Source organism: Anoplolepis gracilipes, chromosome 1, assembly GCF_047496725.1.
Source record: "Anoplolepis gracilipes chromosome 1, ASM4749672v1, whole genome shotgun sequence".
NCBI classification, from domain to species: Eukaryota; Metazoa; Arthropoda; class Insecta; order Hymenoptera; family Formicidae; genus Anoplolepis; species Anoplolepis gracilipes.
Window position 1 is genome coordinate 3,571,544 of NC_132970.1, and position 14,853 is coordinate 3,586,396.

General features: G+C 31.9%; 3 protein-coding genes across 4 annotated transcripts; 1 reads left to right on the plus strand and 2 right to left on the minus strand.

The window, feature by feature from the left end:
• Positions 1–363: 363 nt before the first annotated feature.
• LOC140672708 (acylphosphatase-2) lies at positions 364–3,707 on the plus strand. The gene is made up of 3 exons (XM_072905107.1): positions 364–1,608; positions 2,109–2,235; positions 3,217–3,707. The coding sequence occupies exons 1-3, from the start codon at positions 1,536–1,538 to the stop codon at positions 3,329–3,331; spliced, it is 315 nt and encodes a 104-aa protein (XP_072761208.1). The 5' UTR covers positions 364–1,535; the 3' UTR covers positions 3,332–3,707.
• Positions 3,708–3,797: 90 nt separating this feature from the next.
• Positions 3,798–10,946, minus strand: Rab3-gap (Rab3 GTPase activating protein). Of its 2 annotated transcripts, none has more exons than XM_072904568.1 (19): positions 10,505–10,946; positions 10,303–10,413; positions 10,047–10,128; positions 9,867–9,984; positions 9,574–9,775; positions 9,181–9,508; positions 8,658–9,089; positions 8,189–8,559; positions 7,711–8,097; positions 7,440–7,640; positions 6,970–7,351; positions 6,774–6,868; positions 6,283–6,531; positions 6,022–6,195; positions 5,747–5,928; positions 5,154–5,375; positions 4,786–5,076; positions 4,468–4,620; positions 3,798–4,396 (listed from the first exon to the last, which is right to left on the minus strand). In XM_072904568.1, exons 1-19 carry the CDS (start codon positions 10,587–10,589, stop codon positions 4,244–4,246), a joined length of 4,218 nt encoding a protein of 1,405 aa, XP_072760669.1. In that variant the 5' UTR covers positions 10,590–10,946; the 3' UTR covers positions 3,798–4,243. The 2 variants fall into 2 exon arrangements, with proteins under 2 accessions (XP_072760669.1, XP_072760586.1); XM_072904485.1 differs by having other exon boundaries at positions 7,711–8,100.
• A 1,387-nt stretch (positions 10,947–12,333) lies between these two features.
• Ift52 (intraflagellar transport 52) lies at positions 12,334–14,345 on the minus strand. Its single transcript, XM_072889070.1, has 6 exons — positions 14,062–14,345; positions 13,718–13,935; positions 13,506–13,614; positions 13,156–13,438; positions 12,796–13,044; positions 12,334–12,703 (listed from the first exon to the last, which is right to left on the minus strand). Exons 1-6 carry the CDS (start codon positions 14,193–14,195, stop codon positions 12,431–12,433), a joined length of 1,266 nt encoding a protein of 421 aa, XP_072745171.1. The 5' UTR covers positions 14,196–14,345; the 3' UTR covers positions 12,334–12,430.
• Positions 14,346–14,853: the final 508 nt, after the last annotated feature.

The following is a 14,853-nucleotide window of genomic DNA, read 5'->3' on the forward strand; positions in this document are numbered from 1 at the left end:
TTTGCAATGCAAAATAATAATATACGATATGCAAATGCCATTGGGACGACGAAAATTAGAATTTTGATAGTAGGAATTAATGCTACTGTGCATTTTGTCTTTAAAATCATTCATATAGTTATATATAATTCAACTTGAGGTATAGTTAAATATACCTGAAGAAAAACTAATGTGTAATATACATATAAAGAAAAGACTATTTATATATTTATTTAAAAATGTGCATAAAGAAATTAATTAATAAAGAGATACTTATCGAATAAATTGAATATTGACGTTAATGTTTCATACGTGTCAATATATTTGCTTACTTTTTCCATTTTAATTGCAATTTAGTATGCGCATGCTTTGTAGATTAAAATTTTATGTAAAATGTTATTCATAATTTGATTTTGAAAATTGATTGTTTAATTTAAAATTACGCAGGCGGACAAAAGAAAATGGCTTGCCAGTCGTTTTATTTTCTGCAGTAATAAGTAATGCTATAAAACGTTGCTGTCTTATTTGTCTTATAAACCCGCATTTTGACTTAATCTATTAGGGAAAAAATAATTGCGATTTCTCCTCGATAATTTCGCGCTGATTGATCCAAACTTGTGCGCGTACAGATTTATTTATTGAGCTTAACATCGAACGGGACCTTGAACGAAGACGATATAATAGATTGAACAGGATCATTATAAGTAGAACCCTCTCTCCCGTATCCTGTGGTGCACCCCGTACTTTTTGCTCTTGTGCTGGCTTTCGGGCAATTACTACGTCATAGCGTACTAATAACTAATTAGCCGAGATAATGACGGGACAATAGGCAGCAGGCATGATGGATGGGAAGTGCTTAGTTCGACGATAAATGCTTGCTCCCCTGGCCTACATTTAATGTTTCCACAATGAACAACTCCCTTGTGCGCGTCGGCGAGGCAGGAGGAATTGTTTTTCTACATGTGTCGCGGAATCAGTCGCATTATCAGTTTTATTCATTCTTTTTCGTTTCATTCATCAACGATTCATTTATGCTATATCTTGCAGATTAAATGGTTCTCAAAATAATATGCGTTATTAATTTTGTCGACTATACATATATTAAAAATACTTGTAAAGAGACGTTTTCGTAATATCTATTGAAGCTGCGTATTAAATTAAGATAAGGAAAATTTTTTTGATCTTGCGTTCGAATAATGTAACTAGGTCCTCGAAAGGATCATAGACCGTTGATCGACTCTCAATCGATCGCGATCGAATCAATGTCAACGTGGTGGGGTGATCTATTTGAGGAAACGCGACGACGCAAACATCGTGCAACAAGAATCAGTCAGCGAGATGAGTCGTGGCGAAAGGTGAAACATCGTTATAGAAAGAAATAGAGAGAAAAAGGGAGAACGAGTGTCCGACCGACGAGACCTTACAGCCTCGGGATATTCGGAATCCGTATCTTTATTGTGCAATCAAGTCTAATATTCGAGAATATTATATTATTATATATTACACGAGACACAGAATTGCAGACGAACGCAAGATTCTGTTAAAGCTCGAACAGGATGGCGGCGGATGATCCCCTTTGCCGGGAACCATTAGTATCCGTCGAATTTGAGGTTTTTGGAAAAGTACAGGGTGAGTATCGAATGTATCACTTGTCAGATCAGGAGCGATGTCGCTTTCTTGTTTCGCTTAAGTTTAAATGCCAGTTATCTATTTACGTTGCATCTCTTCATTTATAATGTCCCTCGTAAGAGGCAAATTATGAAATACTAAAAAATACAATTCAGTTCATTTATCATGTTTTGTTTTTCATTGCGTGTTAAATTTTCTCATTTTCAAGCATTGTTCTGTTTCGTTAACGCTTATTAAATATTGGTGACTTTATTTGCTTTTTACTTATTCTTGTAATAAAACATTTTATATATTTGCATTCGATTAAAATATAACTCTTGGCATTTGCACTTTAATAATGGCATCATCTCCGTTTTAGCATCTTACGAGTCTAATACATATACATATAAATAAGCGTAAACGCGCGATTATACATATTTGTTTACATAAGCATTTGGCATCTATTTATTATCCCACGTCTGAAGCAGAGAATCTTATTAAGTCTTTAACGATCCTTGCAGGCGTATATTTCCCGAAGTACGTGAGAGATATATGTATACAATTGGGAATTTGCGGTTGGGTGAAAAACAGTAAAACTGGCTCAATCCTCGGGAAGATGCAAGGACCTCGGGCGTTCGTCGATCAGATGTGAGTCTTAATAGAATTATACTCTATCTCTGAAAATTGTATCTGTAAATATATTCTCTCTAACAGTTTTAAAATTATTAATTAAAACATATAAATGCGAGATAAATCGTGTGCTTGCGGTTCCTCGACCGGCCTTGACTAATAATTTATGCCACGTAACGTGCGGTATGTCGAAAACTGACTTTAATAACAATTTAATGAAATAATGACGGCGCATCACCTGTTTCCTTCCTCGATTTCGCCGCTATATCGAAGTACGGTTGACGTTAAAAGACGCCTGAACATAAACTTATACGGATCTTACACGAAGAATTATTTCAAATCTTCGGAAAAATCCTGAAATAGAAGCTAATCAAGCTAAATCTCAGCTCGCGTGAACAAGTAATACATATACTTTAACAGGAGGGTAAAATAGAATGCCCTTGGCGAAAGAATCGTTAAAAAGAGATATATAAAATACTTGTTATTTAGAGATGTGAGCCAGACCTACTGAACTGTTTCTTCGATCGCGAAGGAGAAGTACATTAATTATCACGTGTCCCAACACAAAAGATTACACAAAGATTCGATATCATCATTTATGTCGATATCATCGTAATATAAAAATATTTGAACTCGGTCTGATTAGAATCGCTAATTATAATTTCGATGTGAAGAAGTCTCTATGTGTGGCAAATACATTCATACAGATAGAACGCACACTCACTTGGTGAACGTTCGTTGTTTGGTAACGATGTCAACGATGCAATTGGCAACACGACAAGTGTATGACCTTCTTAAACTTGAAATCGAGCACTCTTCACGGTTTTCAGCCGATTGTATCTGCAGAAAGTTATATCTTTTACAAAAACTGATACGGACGTTCAAATATATTCAGAAATGATATCATTTATCCATTGCATTTTATATATAATTAGTAAAACAACGTTTATAATCGCTCTTATAATACAATGTAACGTTAAATAAATATTCAATTTTCAGGGCACAGTGGTTAACGTCAGTGGGTAGCCCGGGTAGCGAGATACATCACTGCGAATTTACAAATTGGGAAACTGTTACGAAGCAGCAATATCAAGGTTTCGTGATCCGTTTTTAAGAATATAACACATATAATCGATGTGCATAATATTGAAACAGTGTACATACCTCAAATACAAGCAATTGATTTGCACGTGACAAAATAGAATATGCTCAAAATTTCACTGACATCGAAAACAATTATGCGGCGATTTCATCGAGCAGCCTTTGAAATATCTTATTTTAATAGATTACTAGTGTATGTATGATATGATAGAAACGTAATATTTAATGTATTTTTAATATATATATATATATATATATATATATATATATATATATATATATATATAATTATGCATTAAATATTACAGATTTCTTAAAAAAACTTTAAAGATAATTATTATCCAAAGAAATGTACGTTCAAAAGAAATATTATATTTATTATAGATATACATGTGATATAGAGTAATTAAAATATTTAAACTCAACGACTCTATACCAAATACATAAAAAATCGATAAATAACATTCTAATCTTCCATCCTTCTCCAAAAAAAACGCCAGATAAATTATTATATTATATGCATCTCTTAGAACAAGAATAATTAATGTCCTGTGATAGAGCAGTGCTATAACAGGGAAAATATTATATATACAAATATATACTTTTAATGTATAGTTCAGAGATAATAAACATTCAATTAAGATTGTTCATAATTCCGCTTGATTAAATATTTTAAAATGTTTTGAAGAAAAGTTTATATTACTTTCTCTTATGATTTTGCAGCTTGATTATCACTCTTTTTGTTACTATACATGACAATAGCATATCATGTTTTTCCACATTGATAAATTGACAATAACTTCAATTATTATCGCGTTTCGTTGTATTTAGTATATACAAATTATACAGTTTATGATAAAATTCTCATATATGGCGGCTTTATGCTTAATAGAATCACAGGACATAGTTTAGAAGCTAATCAAAGTTAATTATTACCCTCATAAATGAATGTTGCATCCAACATCAATTGCGCAATATGATAATCACAGTGAGTTTTAGGTAAATGCACAGATATTCGTCGAATCAGTTCTACAGTGTCAACATTCGAACAATTTGTATAGACTATTTCAGGCACGTTCTGGAAAAGTGTACGGTCAGAAAAGCCAAAAATATTGAATACATATCAATAGATTTGTGCATCACACTTACCAGATTTTCCAAATATCTTGTAAGTGCTGGACTCATTCGTGACATTTCTTCCAAAAGATTTGGTGTTTTCGAAAGATACGCCATCATTCTTCTTCCAGCTATAGGCAATAAGTTTGCAGCCAAACGTTCGATATCGGTTACTGCTACAGTTACCTAATTACATGTACATTGTGAGTAGATACATAAGTATAGTAAAGATATATTAGTACATACAAGTACAAGAGATTATAAGAGATTATAAAAGAATTGCAATACATATATATGTATTATAATATATATGTACGAATAATAAAAATGACTTTATATATATATAGCTACCTCTTCCGCCAAACGATCGAAACCATTTATGTATAATTGACAAGCTTGGTGTATTCTCAATTCATCATTATTAATCTTCCAAATTGACGCCAACGTCTGACACTTGCTCATCCACGAAATAGCCTGTGAAGAACTAATCGTCACGCCGTCGGTAGTCTCGCGATGAATAAATTCCATTGACGCTGTAATTACTCTGCATAAAAATTCCGTACGCGTATTATCTCTCTTATCGTCTCGGTACCACGTGAGCATCGCTTTATCCGTTATATCTTGAAAGAAATAAGGTTGTACCTGCACAAATATAATGAATAAACGTTCGTGTATGTTTGTATATATATTCGCGTATTAATAACTATCGCTTTACTTACTACGGACTCGAACAAGTTATTCAATGGTTTTAACATCTTCAAATTGAGACATGCCATCATGTACAAAACATTTGCCACTTGTACATGTAACAAGATCAAATCATACCAAGCTGGCGTTTGAGAAATAGCTAGTGTGGCAAAAGGTTGCGGTCCACCGGAATGTCCATCCCACAATTCTTCCGATTTTATCGTTGTACCATCTCCTCGGTTAAGTATCTCGTCCTGCATATTATAATGTTTATTAATATTTCTCTATACATTTTTTAAAAAATTATTAAATGTCCTTTAATAACAAAAAAGTAAATTACAAGAAATTGAAGAATGTAACTTTGTTCACTTTTTGATTTCATAAAGTTTAGTTTGTAAAAAGTTTTTTTTTCAATAGTTTATAATTCAAACGTCTCGAGATTTTCGCTAAGAAAAAAATCTTCCCAAATTGACCAGAGAATATACTATTAAAAGGACATTCGGTGTTTTTGGAATACTTTATATGTCAAAGTTAAAATCCACTTAATAATTTATGATTTCTAGTCACATTTAACTATTCTCATTTAACAATTTTTCATAATTCTCTCTACATTGTATGTACTAACATCAACAAATATATCCAAAAAAGTGACGCAGTGCTGTAGAAACGTTGTCAGTTGAATGTCAGACAAACCAATGTCTTGCATGCACAATCTTTCCTTTGGCAATTTTCCGAGCTTGTTCATAAGCTTCGCCGCTGCTTCCATTCTTTTCTTTATGTGAAGCGTCCACAGTAGACAGCAAACACCTATCAAATAAACACATATAACATACATGTAAACATATAGCATACATATAAATATTTTTTTATTTCATGGAAAAAATATAAAATGCTGCTTACCATGTTTCATACTTTTCATAGGTATTTGTCGTAAAACAGTCAAGGCAGCTGCAAGCAGGTCTAATTGAGTAACATCTTTATTCCATGACATAGCAAACTCCCAGCATAAATTGGCCAACAAGACACTACTTGTTAAACTATATGGAAAATGACGTTTAAGTAGAATCATCTTGTCTGAAAAAAAAGAAAAGATTTAAATTATATAAAATTTAAATAGTTTATAAAATCTAAATAAATGTTATTTCTTTTAGTGTATCTTGCCTAATATATATGCTTCTGCTGTCATATCAGTTTTTGCTTCATCTCCAATTTCTACTGATAATGAAAGAAGTTTTTGCTGTTCCTGTTGAGGTACTTCAATGGCAGTTGCTTCATCCAATGTATCAGTCAATTGTAAAGAATCTATTGATAATTGCAACTGATCGAATTCCACATCAGTTGTGTCGATTAATCGTGTTGGATCGATACCTGTTGTACTGAGCCATTTTGCAACCAGTTCAGAGACAGAACCTGATACAAATGAATAAAGAGAAAGAATTATAAAGTAGAATATACTATTAAATAAATATTACTAAAGCCCAGTTTTTTCCACTTAATTTTAAACTCGGTTTAAATTATATCTTCTTTTTTTCAAACTTATCTAGAAAGAGACGCAGATATAGTTTGAATAATGTGTTAAGTAATGAAGTAATGAAGAAACCGAGCCTAAGAATACTATTAAATAAGTGACAAGTAAAATTTAAAACATTTACCTTTTCCTTTGGAAAGAATTGATGCTAAAGAAATATCATTTTTTGTAAATGGTAAAGCGAAGAATTGCGTTGTTTCATCTGGTATAACTTGCTGACTAAAATTAAAATATTATTTATTATAATATTATATATAATTAAAATATTTATTATAAGAAATTATAATATATTTATGCAATTGAATTATTAAAATATATACCTAATAACAGCATTCAAAATGGTAATATCTTCAAGGTTCCCAATTAACAATGTGAATTGACAAGTGTCATTGCTAACATTTTCCCATTCGCTAATTGAACTGTACGTTTCATCATCTGGTGTAATGTCGCTCGGTTTACTTTCCATTTCATCGTCGGTAACGTTATTTATATTTTTAATGTCTTCACCTTTGTTGCCATTAGTCTCCAATAATTTCTGATTCTGTAATTTCTCTTTATATTTCTCCAGAGTCATAGCAATTGCTCTGCATGCTAATGCAGCGGTAAGCGCATTAAAAGGTTTTGTAGAGTCTGTTAAAATAGTCCGTACATTTTTCCACCAAAGAGAAACTTCGTTATATTCAACACATATGTTTTCCACATCTATTAAATTTAAGTTTTGTTATAAATAATATATGCAAACTTAATATATGTTATAAATAATATGTACCATTTCTTAGTCAAAACTTACCAGTTAACAAACAAATAACATGCAGAAGCTGCGTAAAGCGTTTTAGCTCTATTTCCAAAGATACAGTTTCCTTTTTATGTGTCCAATATATTAATGCCAGTTCCATACAATTGAATGGTTGAATGTTACTATCTTTAGCAGCTTGTTGCCATTTTTCTTTTACATCATTCGAGTACATCCATCCTTGATATATTAGTCGCGCTAAAAAGTATATTTAATGCAATATAGCTATTCTAATAGTTATGTGATTATTATAAAATATTTAACTTACAAATGTCATTTATTTTCTCCTCTTTTAAATCTTTTCGTAATCCTATGAATTTTGACGTGCCAAATTCAAAGCACGACAGAAAATTAAAAAACATTTTTTCATCCTCTTTAAATTTGACTTTAGTTTCTGCCGAAACATTACTATCCTTAAAGCTATTTATCATCTTGGCTAATTTAATAATGCGGTGTACTTCTCGTTCCGAAGTCAATAATATTGAAGATAAGTATTTAGGACTTGGTGCATTATCAGCTGTTACAATATTATATTCAGGGGGAATGTCAAGTTGAGACTTAACATATTTATAAAATATAATTATTTGCTGTAATTGCCTAGTCAATTGTTGAAGCATCTTAGCAGTAGGTTCTAATTCTTTTTCTTCTTCTTCTTCTTCTGTAATATTAACAAAATATTAATTCAATATTATATAGAATATTACATTACATACTAGTATGTGTTATACACATATATACACACACACCTGATTCTACCACAAAACAATTTATTGCAGCAAGCAAAGCATCCGGTAAAATATGTTTACTGTTCATTAAGACTTCTATTGTCTGTACTTTAATTTCATTTGTCTTTAATCCCAAACAGGTGCTGGTAACTTCAGAAACTAATTTTTCTTCATTAAATTCTTCTTCCCTCAGATATGTTCTCAGTTTCCTAAGTAGATGTATGTCGCGCGCACGTTTTCCATTTTTACTATTAAGTGCAAAATGAAATGGAACACAAATCTCTTTTAATCCTCCTAATGGATCCATAAACACGCATGAGTATTGCGCCTTATTCTTTGATAAAGAAGCATTATCATTTGCACCCAGAAAGCCATAGTTAATGTAGAGTAGTCTATAAAAATATATTAGATTAATAATTTTGTATTCGATAAGTAAAATACAGAATGGAATAAGAAATAAAAGTAGAGAGGATGATATAATGATTATTACCGTCCATTTTTACTAGCAGTAAAGGTAGTGATCTTTGGACCTTGTTGTACATTCCAAATGTCTATCACACCCTTTTTTGGCGCATAAATGACTAAAAATAACGCGTTACGCAGTAAAGTCTTTCGTCCAGATTTATTGATATTCCTGTGAATTCCACGATCTCTCTCTTCGGTAACTTCGATCCAACCACACTGAGCATCGCGGTATCCTTTCCACATTCTAATAGCTACGCCCCTCTTGTTATTTATAAGTAACACTCTGCCCATAGCGTCCGATATTACCGATAACATTTTATTCGGACTGCAGACGATACAATCACCTTCTCTCATAATATCGCTTAAGCCGAACCGACAGCTCATTGTCTCTATAGATTCCTGAATATTACCCTTTGATGCTTCAGATGTTGTATTTTTCGAATTACCGCGAAACCATCTAAAGAGAAATTAATATATTAATTACAACTAATCTCTTTGAAAAAGCTTATTTGAAAATGTTATATAATATATACATGGTATATACTTACGGAACAGCAGTACCAATAGCATTAGCCAATTTGCTAGCCATAGCAATGGCAACATCCGATAGAACTGGTGCATTACCGCCCTCCAATGCATAATGGAATCCTACAAATGGCCGTTTTCCCGTTGCAACAACTAAATTGTGTTGTGGTGCGCTAGATCTATACATTGCATTATATCCGCCGCAAATTGAAGCTGTCATTAAATGATCAAAACTATTTATCGATGTTGTGCCAATTACTTCTGAATCATTTGCAATATCTTGATTTTTAAAAGCCCATTTTTTATATGACAAGTTTGGAACTGGTGGTAAATCATTGCAATTAGCCTGAACTGTAAAAAAGGAAAGAATATTAAATTAAAATCTTAATGTAGTAGATAAAAGAAAGAATATATACCTCTAGCTAAGTGATTTCTACATGCACGTAAAGTTGAAAATAATGGAAATCCTTGTAATATGCAGACACCACTGTTATATGATATATAAATTTCTTCACTACAGCCAGCATCTCCACTGTGTCTCGGTAATGAGAATGATTGACATTTTATTCCTAGGACTGATTCATTGTGAATCTGCTCCTCAAAGAGCAATGCACCTGTCTAATATAAAAAAAAATTAATATAATTTATATAATAAATTAATTAGTATAATATAATAAATTAATAAGGTCATAATAAAAATTAAACTTACTTCTGTATAAAATCTGACAAAGCCTGTATTATATCCAACAGCTATACAGGTCCAATCTGGACCACTAGCCTTTCCTAAAGATATTAGAGGCAAGCAGATCACTGATGTTATCCATTCACTGAAAAAATATGTTATAATTGAAATAATATTTTTACAGTATGACTTAAAAATATTACTCACTTTTGTTCCTTTGTTATTTCTCCATGCCATGTTATATGAAATTTATTTTTTATTTCATCTAATTCTTGTGAATCCCATCTTGCTATCAACAGATTAAAGAATATTTGATATCTTCATTTGATACAGTCATAAAAATACATGTGTTATTAATCTTAGGTCATATATGTATGTGTATCATTAACAGTGAACTATTTTTATATCGAAAGAATATGCATATGATAGATATAAATATGAGAGACATAAGATTTATACTTACAAACAAATATAATCATCTTTGTATTCCAAGCCATTGCAAATACATCTCCAACTGATGATAATGATATATGACAGTCTTGAAGAGGTAATTCGTTGCTTGGTACATATTCGACTAAAATGTATAGTTTTAAAAATAGAATACATAATATATACATTGCATGATTCTATCAATATTGTAAAGTAAAAATGTCAAGTAAACTTACATTTGCTAATGGCATTGCCATAAAGTAATTTTTTAACATTATCTATATCTGGTATATTTGCTATTCCTTTAATTTGACAGGACATTGTGCGTAGTCATGTACAACACAGTAACCTTTTTAGTAATAATATTTAATCCTCACATCTATTTGTATTATTATTTTATCATAATCTGTGCTTGAATTTCTATAATTAATAATAGACGTAGTTTATTATGATATACACAATCTGTCATACTGATTCCTTCTTATTCATCTTTGTAAATCTATGTATATTCGTTTTTCTTCGATTTAAATATTTACGAGTTCAAACTTAAATCGGAATTTTATAACTCGCGTTACTTTTCGACGAAATATATTATGCTGACGATATTTTGTAAGAGGCAAAAGATACGAAGTATTCTAACATTCGTTACTTCGAGTAATCTTTGGCCATGTCTATAGAAAATCTAGAGGCGTGTTCAGAAATCCTCCCTGTGAGGTGGCAACACCAAAGAGAAGCCTGAGAGACTATGGCCTTGTTTACACCGACATACTTTGATACGCATACTAAATACTACTGGCCAATCATAGCCATTCCATTCTTTAGAAGACTGGCCATGATTGGCTAGTATAGTACTTAGTACGCGTATCAAGTGCTCGGTGTAAACTAAGCTTATGTTTCCACCGAGGGTTTGAATCGGGTCAGGGTGTAGTCCCATGGAGCGTATCACGCGTATTGCGGACTGTACCCTTTTTTTTTTTTTTAACATAGGGGAAATGCATTACACATCCCCCGGAAATCGGAACTCCCCGGGGATATGTGGGACTCTCCCCATTTAACGGGCATACCCACTAAAACCCCTACGAGTGCCAACACGGGCCATTCGCGGGGAGGGCGGGCCTCGCCAGCGGCATTATCCCGCGATCCTCCCCTGGCCAGAGTTCACCCCCGATGGGGGGAAACTCCCTTCACTGTGGCCCGAATGATGTTGAGCCACATTTCCTAATAATAACATTAAAATTGAGAAAACACAACAATAAATTATATTCTTTCTCTCACCCTCTCTCTCTCTCTCTCTCTAGCTCTCTCTCTCTCTCTCTTTTTTCAGAAACAGGCAATTTATTTGATATTTAATTTTATAAATACTTGTATTATTAATAAAAAAGTTGATGCGAGACACTTTCTGTAAAAACTAATCGTGATTTGAAAGGAAAGAAATATTACTTATCAAAATTAATTACCCGATATCATTGTTGCAAGTAACTCTTATATAATATATGAATACATAATTATAATATAATTTTATTTTATTTAATTACTGTAATTCTATTCATCAGTTGACTCATTTAATTCACCTATTATCTTTGACTGGCTCATGAGATGGGTGAAAAAGGATGTCATAAAAAAATCCGAATTGCCAGTTCTAGAGGCGAGTAATGTCATTCCGATTATGGTATCTTGCTTTCTGCAAATGGAGCCACTTTTGGAAAATTGCCTTCAATATTGTCACGACATGTCAGATATTTTGAAGACGTCAATGATCCTATCGTGCCTAGACGATAATCTTCTCACAAGGCATGTATTTCGTTATTTACATCATAGTTTTAATTATATTTTTCATTATAATCTGATGATGTGGCAAGCAATAAATAGCTGTTAAAATCTTTTCTTTTCCATTATCTTATTGAGGCTTACGATTATTGACAGACTGGCTGAATTATTTACAAATGAGGATGTTGAAATGTTGAAAGACAAAAAAGATAAAGTCCAGAAAAGCAAGTAAATTTGATTCAAACTTTCCACATCGTCGATAGATATCACTAGAAGAAAAAATGGAAAAGCGGGAAATTTAAATAAAACGCAATAATTTCTTCCGTCATATATTTGCTTTTAATAGATTGTTTTATAAAATCAGATGAATTCTAATATCTTTTTATACAAAGATTTCAATCATGTGTCGCTTTGTAACTGCAGATTTTTTGAAAAATAAAATTCAATACTTCTTTAGCGGTATATGTATCAGAATTGTTTATCCTTATTATAATACTTCCAAATTCTCTGATATAATGGTCTAGTTCCTTATCATTTGATAAATTTTTCGTCGCCATGTATTTGTTAGTAAGTTGTGATAGTTTCAACAAATCAGAACTGAACGCTTCGTTTAGATCAAATAGTTCTAAAGCAGGTGGCGGTAATTCTTGAAAACTTGGTGGAAATACCTACCGGATTATATACTTTAAAGTTACATGCATAATAATTATGTGCTAATATATTAAAAAGAGAGATAAATTAGATTAAATCTAATGCTCACTGAAGCCTGTGTGGGAGGTAAAGGTGCCTCAAAATGAGGTGGAATTAAAGTAAGTGGTTCATGTTTCACTCCCAAAGCCTCGTATGCTTTTATACAAGCTGGTACGATGTTCAAATTTATGGAATAAAATTGTTGTTTAAATAACTTGGTGTACTCGCGAGGAATATCGATATTATCCAAATCTTGAGTGCAAACTTTTGGATTATCTGCCTGTTGTGTTAAATCTGGCACAAAATTGTATTCCCAAAACTACACAGAAAAAATACATTTTGTCAATTGCATTTTATGGATTTTATAAATTTGAAATATAGAAAAAAATCTTAAATGAATTATATTAATTTATACAATTAATAAACTTACTTCTATATCGTCAGTATGAAGATCCACTATCCCAGTGATATCCAACTCAAAAAAATCAAAAATCATTTCACGCAAAGCATCATTATTCTCCTTTTCTACATAAGTATCTGTTAACATTCTGGATGAACCTAACACAACCAATTTGCCACCACCGGTTTTTACACAGTGATAAGCACAAATGGGTCTATTCATCGGAATAGCAATTGATCCACTGGACAAAGCAACAACAGATGGTTGCACTACATTTAAAGTTGCACCAAAAGGATACAAAAATTTCATCCCACTGAAACAATTATTCATTAAGAAAGTTGATAAAAAATTGGAATATTAAAAGATTGTCTTATATATACATGCACTCATCATGATTCTTTAAGAATATAGATTTATTTGACAGGCCTTGACATATTAGAGATTCCTTAGGATGCATTGTTTGACTGTAACTCATACGAGCTACGCTATCTGGAAATTATAGAAAAATATAAAATTAAAAATTGTGAGTTTATATATATACAATAAGCATTAATGAAATACATCTTTTTTTCCTTTTGAATATTTTACATACCATTATTTACCATTATGCCAAATTCTTCTAGCAAAAAATTAATATTTGTATTGGATTTGTTTTCACCGCCTTCTCCAAGTGTAACAAGAACATTGCCACCAGAATTCAAAAAGATTCTGATGGAATTCATTTCAAGCTCGGTAAATTTACTTAATGGTCCTGGCAATATTAGAATCTTGGCATTTGCCAATAATTCTTGCGATATCACTTCATTATTCCTGAAATATATTCATTTTTAAGTATAAATTTGTTTTTACTTTTAATAAAAATCCAGAATTGTGTAGTATAATTCATATGGTATATAAACAACTATTTCAGAATTTTTTTTAGTAAATTTTACTTACTCTATAAATTTCCACTTTGCTTTCAATTTTCGTTGAAGTACTTTGAACTCGTCATTCAATTTTCTTTCATTTTTCGATATGTCAAAAACAATAGTGTTGTCAGTTTTATCACTACCTCCGAAAATCGAGCTCATGATTAAACTATTATTATAAGTTAATTTAATAAATTATTTATATAATATACTACAGCACACAATTCGACATTACGTTATTACATTATATTACACTTAACAACTGTCAAAATATGTACTATCAAAATATTCCATCGCATCATTGCTATGACAACCATGGTAATATCAAATATATATAGGCGTTTATCAACAAACACCACAGGCGACACAGTGTCCATTAGTGTGAGGGAGAACATATCAGTGTGTCTCACTCACCCTAGTGGACACTGTGTTAAGCCCGTATCAGACTACGCATTAAAAATTGAAAGGATTAAAGATTAAAATTTGACCAATCAAGACAAAACAATTTTAGTTCCTTTTGTTCTGATTAGTCAAATTCTAATCTTTTTAATCTTCAATTTTTAATTTGTAGTGTGATACGGACTTAAGGCTGACGTCCCATGAGCGGAAATTTATAGCGGAACGGAATGCGCGGACCAATCACAGTTTTTCCAGTATTCAATCGTGCAGCGTCTAAACGGGATACGCCCGTTACGTTTTCGACTGAAGAAAACGCTCAGAGCGATTAGTAACGTCATTGCATGCCAATAAGAGACTTGAGTTCATAGTAAAATAGTGATTAATCACCATTTATCCTAATCAAGTCCTTTTTTCGGATTGG

Bases quoted from the DNA above. Each gene is read 5' to 3' on its own strand.
- Ift52 (XM_072889070.1), bottom strand. From the start codon at position 14,195: ATGAGCTCGATTTTCGGAGGTAGTGATAAAACTGACAACACTATTGTT. The intron at 13,936-14,061 runs GTAAGTAAAATT...AATATATTTCAG, and splicing joins GCAAAGTGGAAATTTATAGA to GAATAATGAAGTGATATCGC. The intron at 13,439-13,505 runs GTATATATAAGA...TAATTGTTTCAG, and splicing joins AAGAATCATGATGAGTGCAT to TGGGATGAAATTTTTGTATC.
- LOC140672708 (XM_072905107.1), top strand. From the start codon at position 1,536: ATGGCGGCGGATGATCCCCTTTGCCGGGAACCATTAGTATCCGTCGAA. The intron at 1,609-2,108 runs GTGAGTATCGAA...CGATCCTTGCAG, and splicing joins GGTTTTTGGAAAAGTACAGG to GCGTATATTTCCCGAAGTAC. The intron at 2,236-3,216 runs GTGAGTCTTAAT...TTCAATTTTCAG, and splicing joins CGGGCGTTCGTCGATCAGAT to GGCACAGTGGTTAACGTCAG.
- Rab3-gap (XM_072904485.1), bottom strand. From the start codon at position 10,589: ATGTCCTGTCAAATTAAAGGAATAGCAAATATACCAGATATAGATAAT. The intron at 7,641-7,710 runs GTAAGTTAAATA...TATACTTTTTAG, and splicing joins GGAGAAAATAAATGACATTT to CGCGACTAATATATCAAGGA. The intron at 6,196-6,282 runs GCAAGATACACT...CTTTTTTTTCAG, and splicing joins AGCAGAAGCATATATATTAG to ACAAGATGATTCTACTTAAA.